The 18,911-nt window shown below is 37.9% G+C and overlaps 1 protein-coding gene across 2 annotated transcripts in view; it reads right to left on the bottom strand.

The window, feature by feature from the left end:
• Positions 1-1,185: 1,185 nt before the first annotated feature.
• KIF21A (kinesin family member 21A) overlaps positions 1,186-18,911 on the bottom strand; it is an 86,122-nt gene continuing 68,396 nt past the window's right edge. Inside the window, exons 28-37 of one of the 2 annotated variants that reach the window (XM_041474639.1) lie at positions 18,465-18,575; positions 17,795-17,923; positions 16,213-16,251; positions 14,109-14,245; positions 11,547-11,727; positions 11,034-11,198; positions 10,226-10,343; positions 7,209-7,379; positions 4,172-4,371; positions 1,186-2,429 (exon numbers count right to left, since the gene is read on the bottom strand). In XM_041474639.1, coding sequence (XP_041330573.1) covers positions 2,336-2,429; positions 4,172-4,371; positions 7,209-7,379; positions 10,226-10,343; positions 11,034-11,198; positions 11,547-11,727; positions 14,109-14,245; positions 16,213-16,251; positions 17,795-17,923; positions 18,465-18,575 — 1,345 coding nt within the window. In that variant the 3' untranslated portion in view covers positions 1,186-2,335. The remainder of the gene's footprint in view (positions 2,430-4,171; positions 4,372-7,208; positions 7,380-10,225; positions 10,344-11,033; positions 11,199-11,546; positions 11,728-14,108; positions 14,246-16,212; positions 16,252-17,794; positions 17,924-18,464; positions 18,576-18,911) is intronic. The other variant, XM_041474638.1, reaches the window with a different exon arrangement.

The following is an 18,911-nucleotide window of genomic DNA, read 5'->3' on the forward strand; positions in this document are numbered from 1 at the left end:
ACAGATGAAGTTTGGAGATAAACAAACAGTCAAATAATTCTCCATTAAGACAAGACAGTGATAATGTGACCTTTACAAAATGACACTTTTCTTCCAATTACTTGATGGCAAGAACTTTCAGAGCAAAAGTGTGAAAGCTCTGTTCTATGGTAATACCTGGTTTAGGTGGAATATCTTTCTGGAAGAAAAAAAAAATTAAAAGGAGGTATTTTTTAGGAATACATTAAATAACATTAGTGCCTATCAGGAGATAAGCCAAACAAAATATCTGCACTGCCAGGCATCACTGGAGAGGAACATCTGCAGCTCAGGTCAGGGCCACGCAGCCCCATGTGGTGCGTCAGTCGAGCAGCTGGACAGAAGCAGGCTTTTCCCAGGTCTGCAAGGGCCTGTGTCCTGCAGTCACAAAACACAACATTCACATGAATCTTGCACACACAGCCATGAGTGTCCAGCCCCAAAAGCAGGGGTCACCAAGCTGTTGGTATCATTTGTGTAGCTTGGCAGAACATCTGCTGGGCCAAGGGGAATGGGGACCCTCCACCAGGCACAAAAAGCCTCTCATGTTAAGTATTGCATGTAAATCCACTCTCCACTGGAATTTGCTCAAGGCTGTCACATAGTCCCAAATCATTTGTGTGTATACCCTTTGAGTAGCTAAAAAGCATGATAGACAAACACTGAGTGGTAGTGCTGCTGCTTATTTTAACTAATTTATACATTGTTTTTTAACAATATGTATCATTCATCACCTGTTTCTATTAAAACTTGGAATACATTGGTAACCTCAAATTTCAAGCAGTATTTTCATCTCCTTTCAAGCTGAGCAGAGAAGGAAGTAATTCCTCCAAGTTCAGTAAGAGGCATCAGCACTTTTCCTTATTTGACAGACCATATGCAACAAGGTAAGAGAGGTGTCATCTCGTAGGAACAGGAGTCACCTGCTTCATTTTATGTCTGTACTGTACTAAGTGTGAGGGAATCCCCCTAGGGTTCCTAAGTACTACAAAAACACAAATAATGGCCAAGGAGAACACAGACATGGGATACGATGGGATATACAGGCTGTAGTGCTCACCAAGCTACTCTACTGCACTGTGTAAAACCATGGGTTTTATATGCAACACCTTTGCAAAGGAAATGAATTTTTTATAAGGAAGTATGATGAACAAGGCAAAAAAGCAGTTCACATTCACATCTTTATTTGTTAACTACACAAGCTATAATTTACAGACTGATATTTTCTGAAAAATAAAAACAAAACAACCAAAAAACCTCAATATCCAAACACTGTTTCTGAATCTACATAAAATTTTAAAATTTGCAGAATTTACAAATTAATATTCAGAGCAGTTGGGTAAATTATACATCCTCCCTCAATATCCAGGTTCAAAGAGCTTTAAAAGTCATACAGGCACAAGATATTTTCTTTATACAACCATCTATTTACATAGCTTTTCCCAATAAACGTGGTTCAGTTCTCAAAGTAACTGCCAAGGTTTGCAAAACAGTGTATTTAAAATACATTTAGCAGCATATAAAATTAGATAAAAAGGAAAGACAATTTGCTTAAAAAAAAGAAAATGTGAGATGATAGAAACAAATCCGTAAGAAAAATAGATTAAGATATATTTATCATGACATTTTGAACATCTAGTCATTGCAGAACATAGGCAAAACACAAATAAAACATAGCCATTTGTGGGCATTTGAGTTCTAGTCCTGAGCACAGAGTATACACAGCTGCACAACTTTGGTCAACACAGATTATAAGCTATCAACACACAAATCATATGGCATTTGCTGTTAGCAGGATACAGCCATGTCAGGTAGATGTATCGTTAACAGCTTCTTCCCATCTATTATTCACTCCACTTTCCTAACAACAGTGTAAGTGACCTTTAAAATCTTCAAACTGCCTCTCATAATCAAAGGCTTATTCCTGGGACACGTTCCTTCCCCTGTTACCCTAAAATGCAAAACAGCTGATCATACTTGTGAGTGAAATACAGCAGAGCACTTTTGTTATATATTTCAGGTTATAATTTTGAGATGGTCATTAGAGAAGACTGAATTCCCGTTAATTTAAACTGTGAGTATTACATATGCACACAAATTCAGCCATAATATGTAGAGATACACGTGACTGTTGAGACTCAAGCATGTTACCAAGAGGTTATTAAATACAGTACATATTTTAAGGACAGCAGGTCTAGTGGAAGAGTTCACGCATTTTCAGTCCATTCCAGTCATCAGTGTTTAACTAACAGACATGCAGCGAACTGCATAGAGTGCACCTCAAATTTATCAATGTATTCCTTTATCCCCTGTAATTTCAATTACTGGCAAGATCTTCATTTGCATCTCCTGTATCTGAGATCTGTCCATCTATTACATTTCGAGCTTTCCAGATCCTCACAGTGCGATCACTGAAAACCAAAACAAAGCAGTGTTAGAGCACTGTGGTTACACTGGGGAGGGAGAGAGGGCGGGCAGGGGAGGTTTCCTTAAAAGCTTGAGTGTCTTATTGAGGTATTGTTGGCAAAATAACAACTCTTTAATGGACACGCAAAGGTTACTCCACCTCCACGAGACTTCGTAATTTAACATGTACAACACTGAAGATTCCCTAACCTTATCACAGCACTGGCTATGACCTTTAGCCATCTAAGAATGTATAAAGACTTTATGCCTAAGGAAAGTGGTGTCAGTCTATCATAAGAAAAAGTTAAAAAAGCACAAAACCACAAGACAATTCGAAGTCCTAACTCTCCAACAAAAAATACCCAACAAACCCAAACCCATTTGCAAGACGCTAGATAGCACATGCCAGTGAGCTGGTGCTTGGAAGCCCAGACTCTAGTTATGTATTTTTGGAAAGAAAATCACTATTTACACAATTTTAAAGTATGTGTAAATAAAATATCACATAAAATGTGTTACAAAACTCTGTTATAATTCAGAAGTAAAATGAAGTGTTAGTCTTGTTAAATAGCAATTTATTCCATGAAAGGGAAGTTATGAATTTCTCATAAACATTAAATTGAGTGACTAGCCAACACTGATTCATATATTCCTCACAACCTCTCAAAAGAAACCAGCAGGCAGAGCAGACTTCGTGACAGTTAAAAGTGTTTTCTGACTTGTGCCTTCATTTTACTGTTAATTGTTAGGAACCATCTAAATTTTTTAGACCTTAAGCCCACTGCTAGAAATACCAAAATTTTTTTTTCTATAGCAAAAAAGAATGTATTTCAGATGGATGTATGTTCTAAATGGATTAATAATCTTTAGGCAAACAGAGACAGAAGCTTTGACATCTCTACCCCTACCTATTAGTGCTTGAACATAAAACCTGACCAAATACGAAAACGTGGCAACTTTGAAATCCTGCTATGATTCAGAAAGACCTGCTTGTAATTCAGAAGGCCAGAAGCTTCCACAATTGGCACAAGAATGTAACACGTCAGCTTTCACAGCTCCTGTGCTCAGACTACACCACAAAGAGGCTCTGTCACCACCTCCTGCATATTCTCCACAACAAGGTACTTTTCTTGGTCAATTCCCCTGAGGTTTCAGGTCCTCAATTTGCTCGTTTTTACTGGCAAACAAATATTCAAACCAAGGTGTTTACAGGACAGCAGGATGGCTTGCAAAGCTTCTTGCAAGTGCTGTATGCCAGCACTTAAAAACAAACCAACCACAAACCAACAGCCATGAGCCATGGCTTTTAGGAGAATTTGCACAGGTGAAGAATGAGTCATACCAGGAAATAATCCAGCTGTAGAGACAAGCTTATAAAATTCTCAAGTACTGCCAAATTGTCCCTGTCATCCTGTAGATCAGTGGTTCCCAAACTTGTTTTGATCATGCACCCCTACCACTAAAATTTTTTTAAGCCCACACTGCTGTGTATATTTATTAATTATAAACACATACTACTGAGTTCTGATCATTTATTCCAGCACCCCACTGGGTCATGTTGTGCATCCTCTGGGGTGCAAGCACCCCACTTTGGGATAGCTGTAATAGATATTAGCACTGAGGGGCATGGACTGGACAAGGTCTCCTGATGCTTTCTATGAAGTGAGTTACATGTCTTAAACTCATGTGCATGGACAGAATTCTAGCAGGAGACACAGAAAATAAAGATTCATGGAGAAGAACTCACTCTGCTGCTGTGAAAATCTGGCTGGAGTTGGTGCAGATGGCATTTATAGGGCTGTCATGTCCCTTCATCTCCCCGATGGGTGCAAAGGTATCCACGTTCCAGAGCTTGAGGGTGCCTCCCCTGCAGCCGCTGAGCAGAACCGGCACACCGGGCACCAGGCCAAGAGCACAAACCCAGTCCTTGTGAGCATTAGGAACTTGCTGAAAGAGAGAAGGCAGACAAGTCTCACAGGGCTGCAAAAAATTCCAGAGGAACAAGCACAGAAGTGGAAAAATCCCAAGTTGTAAGCCTGATTCCTTGTCTTGCAGCAGTTTTGCTACTTGGCTCTGGGTGGCTTCTGCACCTTTAGAGCAAGGAGAGTGCTAACTTCCAAGAGTGTTTCTTTTTGTGAAATAATACTGCAAAACAAGAAGAAAATCTAATATGCACAATTGACCACATATGGAACAGAAATCAGTTCAGGATAATGCAAAGTCTCCATGTTTTCAAATGCATATTTGAATGCATTTTTGAACATATGGTCTCTGTATATGTTTCAGGTCTCTATAACTGCTATAAAACATATAAAAAGAAAATCCAAAATACGGCATAAAAATAAACCAGGAAGAGAGAAGCTCTGTCTTTGCCTTCTTTCTTTCTTATTTTCCCACTACACATTATAAATTGATTTTTTGATGTTGCACTTCACAGAAACACCTTAATTCTTTATTGAGGAAGGGCACTAGCATTTTAGTTCTCATTCAGAGAGCAAAATGCTGCACAGACCAGCTGAGAACAGCATCCTTTTGTTGTTCTCAAATTTATTTGAACACATATTTATTCTCACAAATAAATACACAGGGAAAAATAAAAACATGGGGAAATAACAGCCAAAATTTGCTGTCTTTTGGAGATAGCAAATGTGGCTTTTCTCTAGTTCAGTTTGGTAATAATTGCTTTGCTTTGCTGTAGTGCTCATAATGGAGTATATTCAGCTTTCTAGGATCACCTTGGTGTTTCATTTATAACATACACAGCTACCACAGCACTGGTAGTCTGAATCTGCAGCACTTCATGAAACTGGGAGTGGCAGGGGGGTGGGGTCATCATGGTTCTTATAAATCCCAATTTTGTCACAGCAGGGTTTTGTGATTTGGGATGTGCAACAACAAGTGAAGTAGATGATTCAAATTCTTTTGAATAGCATGCTTGTTAAGGGATTTTCATCAATTACAGGGGATCAACACGTGTATGCCAAACCAGAACCTCTGATGGAACATTAGCATTTCTGCTGTAAAGCAGCTTGGCTCTGTTTCAGGTTTTGGTTGCTGGGTAGATTAAGGAGAGCAGCTGTTCAATCTGCAGCCTTGGAGGTTTTGAAAACTCAGCTGGACAAGGCCTTGAGAAACCCGACCTAACTACAAAGTTGGCCTTGCTTGGACCAGCAGGACAACTTTACATTGTGTGACCTCCAGTGGGCCCTTCCACTCTGAATTATCACATGATTAGCAAAGCAGCAGCATTTCTCATTCCCTATAAAAGACAATGAATAAAAATTATTTCTACTCTGTCAAATTCTTCAGTCTCACCTCCTTGAAAAACATGCAGCATTTTATAGAAACAAAAAGAAAGAAGTAAGTGTGAAATTATTCTTACCAAGTTCTAATTTTCAAACCAACAAACAGGGCAAGGCCAAGTGGAGAAATTATGAAATGCACATATACCAAAAGGAAAGTAAGGAAAGTGATATAACTAGACCAATTTACATACTTATTCACCCCTGATCCTGTACTCTCTGATGGTAAATTAATTGCAATAGCAAAAATGCATATTGCATAATATTTTAATGAGCCTAAAATGCAAGAGTGAAGACACTCCTTAAAACTTTAATGAAGTCACTCTGAGAATACAAAATCTTTTCAGTGCCTATGATTTTGATACAAGCTGCTTAGCACATTTTTCTGGACAGACAAACGTGAGGGCAGATGTCCCAATACAGGCAAGTGAAGATTTTTGTAAGATGCTAAATTTATAATCCTTATTTTAACTGCAAAGTCTTCGTAGTACTTTGAAAAGGAACTGGCACTGAACTGGATGATTTTAAATGAAGGTCAAGAAAGTTTATATATTTATGGAAGACTAAGTATGGCCATATAGAAATTTTCTTTTTAAAGTAACTAGTTCATTATTTTCTCATGTCCCAATACTTTAAAATTTCATTTGCTTTCTTGCTATCAGTCTGCATGTTAAATGCATGCTACTCCTTTCCCTAAAAATTACTGCAAAACCAGCACTCTCTTCTGGTATTTGTTTTTCTGCCTTCCAGTTCTCGTTCGGTCTCATGCTAAATAATCACAACTATACCTCTCAAGAACCTCTCATAAGACCCAGAAGAACAGATCAGCTTATAGCAGGTAGGCAAAAAGCAAAGTTCTTCATGCCAAACAAATTGCAAATTCCCTGGATTTGAGGTCCTTTTACACCCACTCCCTTTTTTTTGATTTTTACATAAGGAATAACATACAGCAAATGTGTTCTGACAGCAAGTGTTATTATGAGTGTGTTGTACAAATAATGTAACACATGCACTGTATAAGGAGATGATCTAAGATCTAAGACTGGGTGGAGTGAGATAGGCTGTAAAACCTCCTCACAAGAAAATATTCTGTAGCCTGATTTAAAGTATGTTTCTCATTAATGAATTCCCAATCCAAAATTTACTAACTTGTCAAAGACAAGTATCCAATGATTTCAGTTACAGATGAGGCAAATGCTGCTTTTATTCTGAAGCAGAAAAACAACCCCCATGTACTCAGAGCTAAAACAGGATAACCACTTCATTAGAATTTCCTGATGCTACATGCACAGAAGAGAAAAGCAACTGCATGTAAAGATCAAGTACATTATTGATTTCTTTCTTAGTCAGTGCTCTATGCCTTTCCTATTAAAAGCACCAGTGTCTATGTGAATAGTCATTGTATGAGCCTGAACATTTATACAGCCTGAAAACAGTTCTACAGCGTGACTGTCACAGCAGCTGCATGATTTTTTTTGTTACCTGAAGAAGGTCTTTTTGAGACAAATCCCATTTCTTAATTCCATTATCTCTCGATCCACTAAAAAGGTTGTCTCCCATAATAGCAAGTGCTTCAATGCCATCATAATGAGGAGGTTCAAAATTGTGTGTAGGACTCACGCTTCCAAGAGCCCCTTCAGTCACATCAAACATCTAAAATAAATAATAAAATATGTTATATGAAATTTTCTGCCATCTAACCTGCTTGAAAGTCATGCAGCAAATAACTTCAGGGAAAAAACATATTACAGTCTTATTACAGGCCACAGTATCATGATGTATATTTGACAGAATTTATCTACCAGAACCACTCCTTTCTCCTCTTCCAGCTCTTGCCTGAAGTGGGAATACTCCAATGACTTCAGAAAAGACTGCTCTGGAAAGAAGTACTACTACTTGAATATCATATATACAGCAGTTTCACAGGAAGGGCCTATATGTACCCTGTGAGTGAGTTTGGAAACATAACTCACTCTGGGAGAATTTGCACAGGTAAGTAGCTTCAGAAAGAGGCATTAATATATTTTTCTGGACAAGTTGTTTTGGTAAGTGTTGCATACTATTACACACTGATGCTTTTCATGTACTAGACACACCTCTCTCCTTGCCTGTGCTCCAAGAATGGGGTGTTAAAACAAACTCTTTAAGAAAGGCTGCTTTAACAATTTAAGCCATAATCAATCCCATCAGGTCTTTGTTGCTAGAGCTGCAGTGTAAGCAATTCTGATTCATTCTGCATTGTAGGGAACCAGAACTCACCCAGTGAGACTGAGCTGAAAGAACAGATGAGCTGTAACTTTTTAAACCACCAGCTCTGTTTCACAAGCAAATGTCAAACTTGATCCTCTATTATTTGCTCTTTATTGGCCTTTTAGAATGAATAAGCTTAACGGTAGAAAAGGGAAAGCTTGGTGTTGTAAAATAATACCTTGTGAGCTAAAGGTATTTTAAAATAAGTTACCGCATTCAATTAACATGCATCAGTTCCAACTGTAACAAAAAATTCAGTGATAAACCAGAAAAATCAGGTACCTAGAGATGACTAATATTACTGACTCAGTAGACAAGACAGTAGTTTCCTGTGGCATGACAGTATCTGTCACCAGACCTGGTAGCCCAACAGACTTACCCATGCAGAGAACCACAGATTGTTAAGGGGTTAAAATGGACCTTAAAGATCACGTAGTCCCAAACCCTCTTCAGTAGTAGGGACACCTTTCACTATACCAGGCTGCTCCAGGCCTTACCCAGCCTAGCTCTGAATACTGCCAGCACTGGGGCATTGACAACCTCACTGGGAAACCTGTTTCAGTGTCTCACCACCTTCACAGTGAAAAATTTCATGTTAATATAATAACATAAATTTCTTCTTTTTTTAATCTGTGCCCATCACTCCTTGTTCTGTCACTACAGTTCCTGATGAAGAGTCCCTCTCTGGCTTCCCTGTAAGCCCCCTTCTGATACTGGAAAGTTACGAGGTCTCCACATAACCTTCTCTTTTCCAGGCTGAACAGAAGCACTGAGAATTTGTAGACAGCTGCACATACAGATCATTTATGACCTGTATCACTATCCAAAGTGGCTTGACAATTCTGGAGGCATTCACTTTGGAGAACACACACTACTCTGAAGCATACAGAAATGGCTGAAATATCCCTGGACATTGTAGTGATCTAAGTCAAGAGGCAGGCAGACAGGAGGATTTATGTAGCCTGGCCACAGAAAGGAAGGAAAAGAGGGACAGATGAACATCTCTGACTGTTGACAGCTTTGTTTTCCAAAAGCCCTCCCACCTCCATGCTTGTCACAGGAGCTCACAGCAGGACAAACTTGCATTACATGATTCCACCCTGTTGTTCCCACTGAGGTCCTTCCCTCATTACCATGCCAAGGTGGCAGCTCATAATTAAACCAATAATCTGAACTGCGCAGAGAAGTAATTCTCAAAGTGTCTGCCTCTGTCTCCCCACTGCCTAAGAATCCACTGACCTCTAACCATAGGGACACTGCTGATAGAATTCAAATCCACAGCCCAAACTGTCCAACTATGCACTAACCTCTCAGGCAGTTTTTTGCATCTGGCACAGTGCACAGCCAAGCATCCAAGAATTGTAGAATAATATGAAAAAAAGAAAGCTGAGCTCAGTGAGAAAGCTCACACAGGTTCTGGATCCTGCTCCACTCCCAGCTGTGTTCATACACTTTTTCCAGTGTGTGAGAAGAACACAACAAAGGGTATCCCCTCATAACAAGCTAGGGTTTCTTGCCCATTCTCTCTGGCCTCATGCATCATACATTCTTGGCAGTGTGAGCATCAGCTTTATGGATGATCTACAGTTCATTAGGTCTGGTGATTTGGGTGTAGCCCTGAGAAACAGGAGCTTGTGAGTTCAAATAGCCACTGGCTGAGATAAGCCAAAAAAAAAAAAAAATTCCCTCCTCCCAAAAAACAGATTTCCATATCCTTGAGTGAATTAAACACAATTCCAAGAAACAGAAAAGTATATTGGGCACCTTGGCTGAGAAGTGCTGACTTTGCTGTCTTCCCTGCTTCAGAACACAGGTAACACTTCAGAAAGAGCCTGGGCTAAACCTTGGACTCTCTTACGTAAGGAACACACAGGATGTCTCTGCTGAAACAATTAGGTCTGCACACCAAAACAGAGGCACTGACTTAAGATACTTTAAAGAGCTAAATGTTACCTAAAAGTAGGTGTTACGAATATTTCTCCAAGACTTTGTACACCTGACATCCAATTTAATGGGGATTTAAAAAACAGCTTAACTGGAGACAACCACGCATCCATCTTCCTTGGTGAAACAAAAAAGGCACTGAAGTGGTAAGTATTATGACTGAATATTAATCATGATCCATGACTGGTGAAATAATTTTCATCCTGGCCATCACATTTTGAATGTGTAGATGTAAGCTACTTCTGCTGAAGCCTGCATCGCATGCTGACGTGCCAAGTTAAAATAAGCAAATACTAGTGGTTTACCTTTATATAATGATCCTTTGAACCAGTGATAATAAGATCTTGTCCATTGGAGATCTGATCAACAGTAAGGCACATAACAGGACCCTGGTGACCAGTTAGCTTTCCTGTAGACTGAAATCTTTAAGGATAAGAGAAGAAATGAGGATTTGTTAATTTTTCATATATCCAGTATAGTCCATAGCACTGTTCCTGACAGAATGGATAATTTTATTTTTACTATGTCTTCTGTACTCATCCTCTTGTTTACCTATACTCTATTGTTCATATCCATGGATAAATATTAAATCTACATTAAACACAACAAAACCCCTCTACTTATGCAAAACAGGAATTAAAACATTTTAAAGTAAAGATGAATCAGTCCCCTCATAAGTATTTTCTGTATTTGGAATGCACTCTTTGGGAGCAGGTTCTGTTTGGAAAAGTGTAATTATAGTACAGCTATCATAACCCCATATTATATTTCATTACTTCCATTGGCTTCCATCATCTCATCAACAATTACTAGTCAGGATTCCCATCCTCACCTTACAAAAGTGTGTTTTGTAGTGCCTGTCAAACAAAACCTTGTGTTTTTCCAGTCATTTATTACTGAAATGATTCACCACAATCTTAACACATGAGAAAATCATTATCTCAGTAACCACCACAGATGGGTTAGCTGATCTGTAACTGATACCATATTTTGCCCAGGTATGGACACTACCATATAGAAGGAACACTTCACTGACTGTTTCATGTGCACAACTTTGCTGCCTATGCACATGTAACCACCAAAAGAACGTTCTCTTTGGCTGGTGTTCAGTACCTTTTCAGGTCCCACATCCTCACTGAGTTTCCAGCAGCTGCATAGAGGAATGTGCCAGTTGGATTCAGTGCAATTTGATTGATCTGGTTCTCTCCAGCTGGCATAGCAACTGTTCTGTTAGTACTTCCTGAACACACATCAGCAGGCATAGCTTGGCCTGAAGACCTGAGTCAAAGAAGGACAAAAAAAAAAAAAGAAAGAAAAAAAAAAAAAAAAAAAAAACCCCACAAATTCTACAGTTAGTTTGCCATACTTTGTATACTCTCTAAAAACAAACGTATTTCACTGAGCAAAAAAGGCTACAAGCCAATTATGAATACTGAACATCTGATAAAACTCTATATGCAAATTTTTTTGGGCTCCCATTACTGACTGGTGCCCCATACTGACTTAGCCTGAACATGTAAAGAAACATTCCCAACAGTGTACTGCAATACTGAATTAAATATAATAAAATGTATCTAAAACTAAGACTCATTTGATTCTTTGGCATCTGAGGTTAAGCATACTCACGTCAATGTCCGAATGCACTTGGCAGAATCTCTGATGTCCCACACCTTGATATAGGAGGTTGAAACTGTGAAGACCAGGCTTGTGTAGTTGCAATATTTAATAGAAACCACATTATTTGGATGACCCCCTAAAGACATAATCTCTTGTCCAGTTACCAGATTCCAGACTTTGCAGGTACGATCTAAATAAAGACAAACAAAAAGGGGAAAAATATTAACAATAAAAACCCCCTGAAAAATCTCATGCTTTCCCTAAACTCAGTTAATTAAAAAAAAAGCACACGCACTCATTTGCACTCATACATTTTCCTCCATTTCTGCAGACACTGCAGAAAAACAGCTAAATGAAGTAGTTCTTTAAAAATACACATAGGCATCCATCTATCATTCTCAAAACTAAGCAAGGTTAATAATTAAATGTGCTTTCAAGATCTGCATATTAGTTCTCGAAGCATTTTATCAGGATAAAAATCTCAAGGGAAGTGAGAATGCAGACAATTTAGAGGCTGTAAAGTATGGATGATGATAGATGAAGAGAAGAATCAAATTTTTAATTCAAGAATTCATTATCAAAAAAATAGTTCAGGACGAGTTTTGAGACCTAGCATGGCCGAGTTCTGACTGCCACAACAAAACTATAAAGGTGAGAAGGGACCCAAACTCTTCAGTGTTTTGGGGGCCTCTGAAAATCCCAGCAGAGAGTGCTTTAGTCACTGTTTTGATTCTGTAGCAGAGGATTTAAATGCTGCAACCTTTTATGTGTTAAAATCCCAAATGTACAGAAGTTGTCAAGAAATCTGCAACACTATGGGCAAGAACAGGAAACTCTCCTTGCTGCACCATGTCTGTATCACTCCATGTATTTTAGATATACATTTATACTGAAATAAGTACAGGAAGGATGAAGAGAAAGCTTTATGTATAGACTCTAGTTTTGATAGCATGAAGGTAAGTATAGCAAGACCTGTCTGCCACTTTAAAACACCAACTACCAAGATCAAAGATCTGCAATGCACATGAGAGCTTACTGGCATTTCTGAATTTGTCTGCAAGTATTATCTGATGTCAGTGAGCCAAGACTTTCTGCTTCAGCAACAATTTCAAAAGATTCAACTTTATTTAATTAACAACTGTCTACACTCTTGAGTAAAAGTGTACTTGGTAAGCTCTCCTCAAAAAATATATACAGGAAAAATTCTCCCATAAGTTTAAGAAGCTAGGATATGACTTAAAAAAGGTAAATATTTGCAACATTTGCAAACATCCATTAAAAAAAAAACAAACCAAACTACCAAACCTTTAAAATACAAATCTAGATCTAAAATAAAATTCTAAAACATGCCCTTTTTTCCCCTCACATAGCCACTAAATTCAAAGTCTCAACAGAAATTAACTAAGTATTATTTACAAAATCTAAATCAATATCCTTTTTTGCAACTGTATATGCTTGTACAAATCTCGAAAAGTAGGCTTAAAACCTGCAAGATCAGAAGTTTGCCAACTCAGTAAAAGTGTGTGATTTGGTATTTTTAACAGCCAGCTAGTAGAATAGCCACAAAAACCATAACTGAATATTAGCAGTGGAAGACCTACATCTGATGGGGTTGTCAACTATGCTAATACTGGGATAAAAGGGATGTCCTGAAATTTCAAGGTTTATTCATTATATGAACTATTGAAAAGGAGAGTCTCCCTGTCAGCAGGTGTTAACTTCTTCCCAGACACTCTAATTCCTGTTAGCTTTGATACTTTCAGGAAAAAAAGAGTCTGCCATAGTTTCAGCTGCACAACTAAGACTATAACAAGTCCTTTATATTAAAATAGGTGTTTGTGAAGAGAAACCATTGAGCTCTGGTGGCCTCTGGTGGTATCTTCAAGCCAAACTGAGCAATGATACTGGAAATTCACTACAGACAGGAGTGAATGTTTTCTTCAAAACAAAGAAAAATGTTTTCTTCAAAACACTCCTTCTATCAGTTTGAGAAGTTTAGAGAGTGACTGCACCATCCAGTAAGGAACTTAGAGACTACTAAAATTCCAAGCTCTCCCTCTAAGGAAGTCAGAGACTACTAAAATTCCAGGCCATACAGTTCTTATAACAACAAAGGACAGGCAAAGGACAACAAGATGCACAGAGGAAGCAGAAGATGCCTTCAGATGAAGAAGATAGCTCAAAGAACCAACTATAGCAGGAAGGGTATTCAAACCCTGTGCAGTAGAGCCAAGTATGTGCCAGTTCCCCTTCCACCCTTACCCTGAAGCTATTTACATTGCATATCCTGTGTGTACATGCTACCATGACTGCTTCCATCATATCACTCAACAACTGTTAATATTACTGCTTTTTGTGGCTTTCCACTACAAATAAGCAGCCAAATACTACACACTGGAGTTAGAAACCTGTACATAATTACTGTAAATCCCTCTTCAGCTTATGTTGAGAAATGGACCTCAGAATTTTCCATTGTGTTTACAGCACTAAGCACAAATTGAGAATTTCACAACACCCCAAGTTATCAAAGCAGCCTCTGCAGACAACAGAGATGAACAGAGCTCGCCCAACCTTTAGATCCAGTGAAGAGAAGATCATCAGTTGCATCAACACAAAGCACAGCCTTGGTATGTCCCTCAGCTGTATAGATACACTGAAGCGGGGACGATCGGATGCCTTTGGAAGGAGGAAATGGGTTAATTATCCCCCTAAAGAAAAAAAAGGAATGTGAGTTGGGCATAGTAATAGATACAGATAAAGCTAATTTACTTGCACGTAGGGAAAAAAAAATTAACCTAGTGTTCTTAGATCATGAACTGTGTAAGGACTTTTACTATTTAGCCTCAATACACGTGAACTCTGAACTATCAGTTAACCACATACAAAAACAAACAAATGAAAAGACAACAAGATGCTAAATGCTGGGTACATGGCAAAGTCTGCATAATGCTGAACAAACCAGGACACTTAAAGCTTCTGTATGCCCAAGATCAACCATCTAAACAGCACAATGTGAAGAATTGAGCAAATGTAATGTGCGCTGCCAATTCCAAACTCGGCATGCATTTCACATCATCTGCATTCTATGGGCAGACACAGAGAACTGCTGTTAACTTCTGTGCCTGAAGAAGGTTCCCACTGCACCCTGTACCCAACAACATGCTCATGCTCAAATGGCCAAAAGGGAGGATGATTGGAATGCTGACACCCCAGAGGAATCTTCCTGGGCACTTTTGGCTAATTCTGTGGTGATGCCAAAAGACTAACTTGCCTGAAATAAACACCTCACAATTCTTTACCAAACAGAAACTACTAGCAGTCTAAAATCCCATTCATACAACTGCATGCACACAGACCTCTTTATTTCTGTGAAGTGTAGAAAAGCCTCAAGGTAATGCCCAAAACATGCAACACAGCTGTGACCTGGCCAGCTTGCAGTTAAGACTCACTGTCTTGCTCTTTTGGGAACCACACACATAACTGAGGAAAAGGAACTAAACCATAGCCCTATCTCATCAAAACAAAACAAAGAAAGTATCAGATGCTTTAGGAAAATGTAAAAAATTCATAATATTGTCCAGAAGTTTGCTATAGAAAGGAAAAAGTCCTTTATGATGCAAGCTAACTTTGTGACAACTGGTTAATTTTAATGTACTAGATAAACTATGACTTTAAACATTTTTATAGTTCGGACATCTTCACTCACATACTTCATTACTCCTCAGCAATCCTTCTATAGATTTTAGTAGTATTAATAGTGTCTTAAATTGTGTAACATTATCTTCCTCATTTTGGAAAGGCATTCACCTTCATGTACACTGTTTTATGCTTTCAAGAAAACAGGAACAATTTGATTTTTAATTAATTTAGGTCTCCATGCTTTTATTTTCTATCATCACACTAAACTAACATGATTTTCTCTGTAGTATTCCCTAGTGGATCATGCTGCCTCTGAACTGAGTTATTCCTCCTGCTGTTCTCATCCACTCACTTCCATGACAAGCCATGTAAAATACATGTCCTGGAGCTATTTATCTACCTATATGCAGTGTTCTAAAATCTACAGACAAAAAACCACTACAACTACCACAAGGACCAGCCAAAGCCACCATTACATTATTAGCAGTTATTTGACTGCCCTTCTCTAGATAAACTAATTTTTTCATTGAATACCAAAATCCTAACTCACAGGGACACAAGTGGCAACATTTCTTTCATCTCTTAAGCTATTGTGCATTCCCTCAGAAAGACATAATAAAAAACTACTCATTTTTATTTACACTAGGATTTCATTTTAGTGATCAAAGCATACAATGGAAAAAGAAAAACAAAAATAAGGAGAAGTAAATAAAACATAAGAAAATGTCTGCTCCTATTTTTTTTTTTAAGAAAACAAAGAGAGAAATAATGTGTCCAAGGTCTAAGGAAACGTTTACACCATACTTCAGTTGTAATTAAAACACCTGACATGCTCAACAATGATAAAAGAATATCCTAAAAAAGGAGAGGGGGAGACATGCTTGACCCAAATCTCAGATATTTCATATTCCGGCAAAAGCAAGAGAAACAATGCACAGGTATCAGGAAAAATCATGCAGCAAAATGAAATGTCTTAAAAACTGGAATAACTTTGGTGAGAGATGCCAAGAAAACAGAAAAGAGAAAGAGAGAGTACCTTTGTACCTCCGACAGAGAGGAATCACTTTCATCAGACCTACAATCAACAGTGGTGGAATTGTGAGGAGAAAGAATATAGGTATCAGCAAAGGAACGCCTCCACATGAGAACACACAACAGCATGGCCAACTCAGAAAAGCAATGCAAATCCACGTACATTATGCAGCATTGCTCAAGGTATATCTCAAACCCATGATGATACAGGGGGTAGGGGGGAAAGAATAATTATCTTAAAATATCACTCTCAGCAGTAAGTTACAGTAGACTGTTTCAGCTCCAGAAGATGAGTAACAGCAGCTGAGCCGTTTCTTATTTCCCCAATATTTTCTTAGAGAAGTAAAGGCAAAAAATTAAAAGAAGACAGATGCACAAGTTAACTTCCGTAAGATAGTGCTTGTTGAGAATATCAAAAGAAGAAAAAAAATACTCTGAACATCACTGCCTGCTAAGTGTAGAAGAAACATGCAAACTATTAGTCATAGAGATATAAATGTTAAATACGATAACTCAAATAAATACAGCAATTTGCAAGCCATGCTAAGTTCAAAATCCTTCACCTCTCATTTTGAAAAATGTTTAAAAATAAAAACCAAGAAAAGATACAAGACAATATTTTCCCAAGACATGATGATTTTCAGTACATATTAAGATGTCCTTCATTTTCAACTCAAGCAGATTCAGCAGTTTCTATTTGACTTCAAAGTCAGTTCAGAGAAAATGAAAAGGGTTTGGTGGGAGTTAGCAATAAGAAAGCTAAGATATAGAAGTCATAAGCACAGTTACTGAAAGCCTTGCAAGCCTTGGTATGTGGTGGCTGTAAACCTCTGAAAAAAACCATTTTATTCAAAAAAATAGTGTAAACAGACAAAAGCAATTTCTTATCTTGCTAGACTTATAAATAAAGGTTTATTTTAAATCTGAGTTGCAGTTCATAAGCACTGCATGGTATTTGTATGAGTACTGAAACCTGTAATAAAGATTCTAGTCAAGTCCACTGCCATTTGGAGTAACGCTCCTAAACAGATGCCTAATGTGAGAAAAATCTGTTCTACTTCTTCTAAACAAGATATGAATATCATCTACTCCTGCAGATCACCTCCTAAAGTCAGTCTGTTCAATAATTTGGATAATCTCTAAACAACTGTGTTCTACCCATTTCTATGTCCCAACCTCTGAGGTGCTGTTCTGAGAGCACTCTGAGCAACACTGGAGCAACTGAGTGACTTTCAAAAGCACTACTTCCTAAATTATCACCTAAAATCTATTTTTGAGTGTAAACACACACAGAAATACACAAACATCTAAGAATTCTACCATTTTCTATTTTGGGTTTAAAACTACAAATACCAGACATAGCCTAGAAAACAGGAAACAAGGTTCAGCAGGAAATTTCTCTTCTCAAATTTTTACAGTGGTTCCATGGTAATTTAAAATATTTCCTTTGAAAACTACACAATAACAGGAGAAGTATCTCCTCCTGTCTTGCAGAAGGGCAAAATTTCTACCAGACACTACACTGAAAACTTGAGCACACTTTGCATTTCCCTGGTTGGGGGCTGAGGCTTCCCTTTGTGACTTACTTATCCTGCTGAACTGATGTGTTTCCCTGAGAAACAGTAAGACGACTAAAAACATTCATTTCATTACGGGGCCGGCTTGGTGGGGAAGTAGGAGGTGACAGACTAGCCTCTGGGGCTCCAGAATCTGAGCTACAAAAAAAAAAGAACATCTTAAACAGGTTATGAATGGTTAGAAGAGTTAAATGCAACATGCCTCAAACGTTAGATGCTCTTTTCTTAAGCAAATAATTAAGATTGTAATACTAGCTACAGATATTTCTCAGAGAAGGCAAAAAAGCTTAAGGCCGCAGAGTGCAAGATGGCACAATGTTCAAAGATTAAGTGGTAAAAGTGAATGCTACAGGCAGAAAACACACATGTAAAACGAAGAAAATCTTATAAAATTGAAGGCTCTTAGAGATATTGATGACTTTGATTTAAAAAAAAAAAAAAAAATTTGCAAATGCTCCAAAGGACATTTTCTCAGGGCTCTGCCCCTGAGTTATTTTGTACAGAAAAACAACCTGGAAAAAGCCTCAAACAACCACACATAAGCTGAGCAATGAATATCAACACTGACAACCATACAGACTTGTCCTGGAAGAAAAGAAATAGAAAAATACAGACTTATTTTTCAAGAAAATTCAAAGTTCAAATTATGTCAGAGGAAATAAATTTTAAATAATCTTACAGTTTTTGTTCTTTTGTCTTTGTCTTTTCCATTGTTTTCTCATAGGTTTTTCTCTTTGCTAAAGGTGAAGGCTCAGGTATTTTCTTCTCTGGAAGAGATGGTTGTCTCGAACTAAAACAAGAGCAATCATTATCTCACTCTAAGGCCCTTCACAGAACATTACCTATCATTCTCTCAGTGTGATTTCAAATTTTAGAACATACTTAATCTATTATTGTCTCTCTTGAACTTAAGGATTATAAACTTGTTCTCACACTTGAACATAAAAATATACCAAGTTATGAATGTTCAAACTTGATCAACATACAGTGTCAGGTACTGAAAAGTTAAAGGAGATTTACTAAGTCAATAATAGAGACTCACTAAAAGAAATAAAGTGGAGCATGCATCCAAATTAAGATCATGGAAGTTCTTAAATTTCAGATTCCACATTTGCATATACAATAA

Source organism: Pyrgilauda ruficollis, unplaced genomic scaffold (genome assembly GCF_017590135.1).
Source record: "Pyrgilauda ruficollis isolate IOZ18807 unplaced genomic scaffold, ASM1759013v1 scaffold33, whole genome shotgun sequence".
Taxonomy (NCBI): domain Eukaryota; kingdom Metazoa; phylum Chordata; class Aves; order Passeriformes; family Passeridae; genus Pyrgilauda; species Pyrgilauda ruficollis.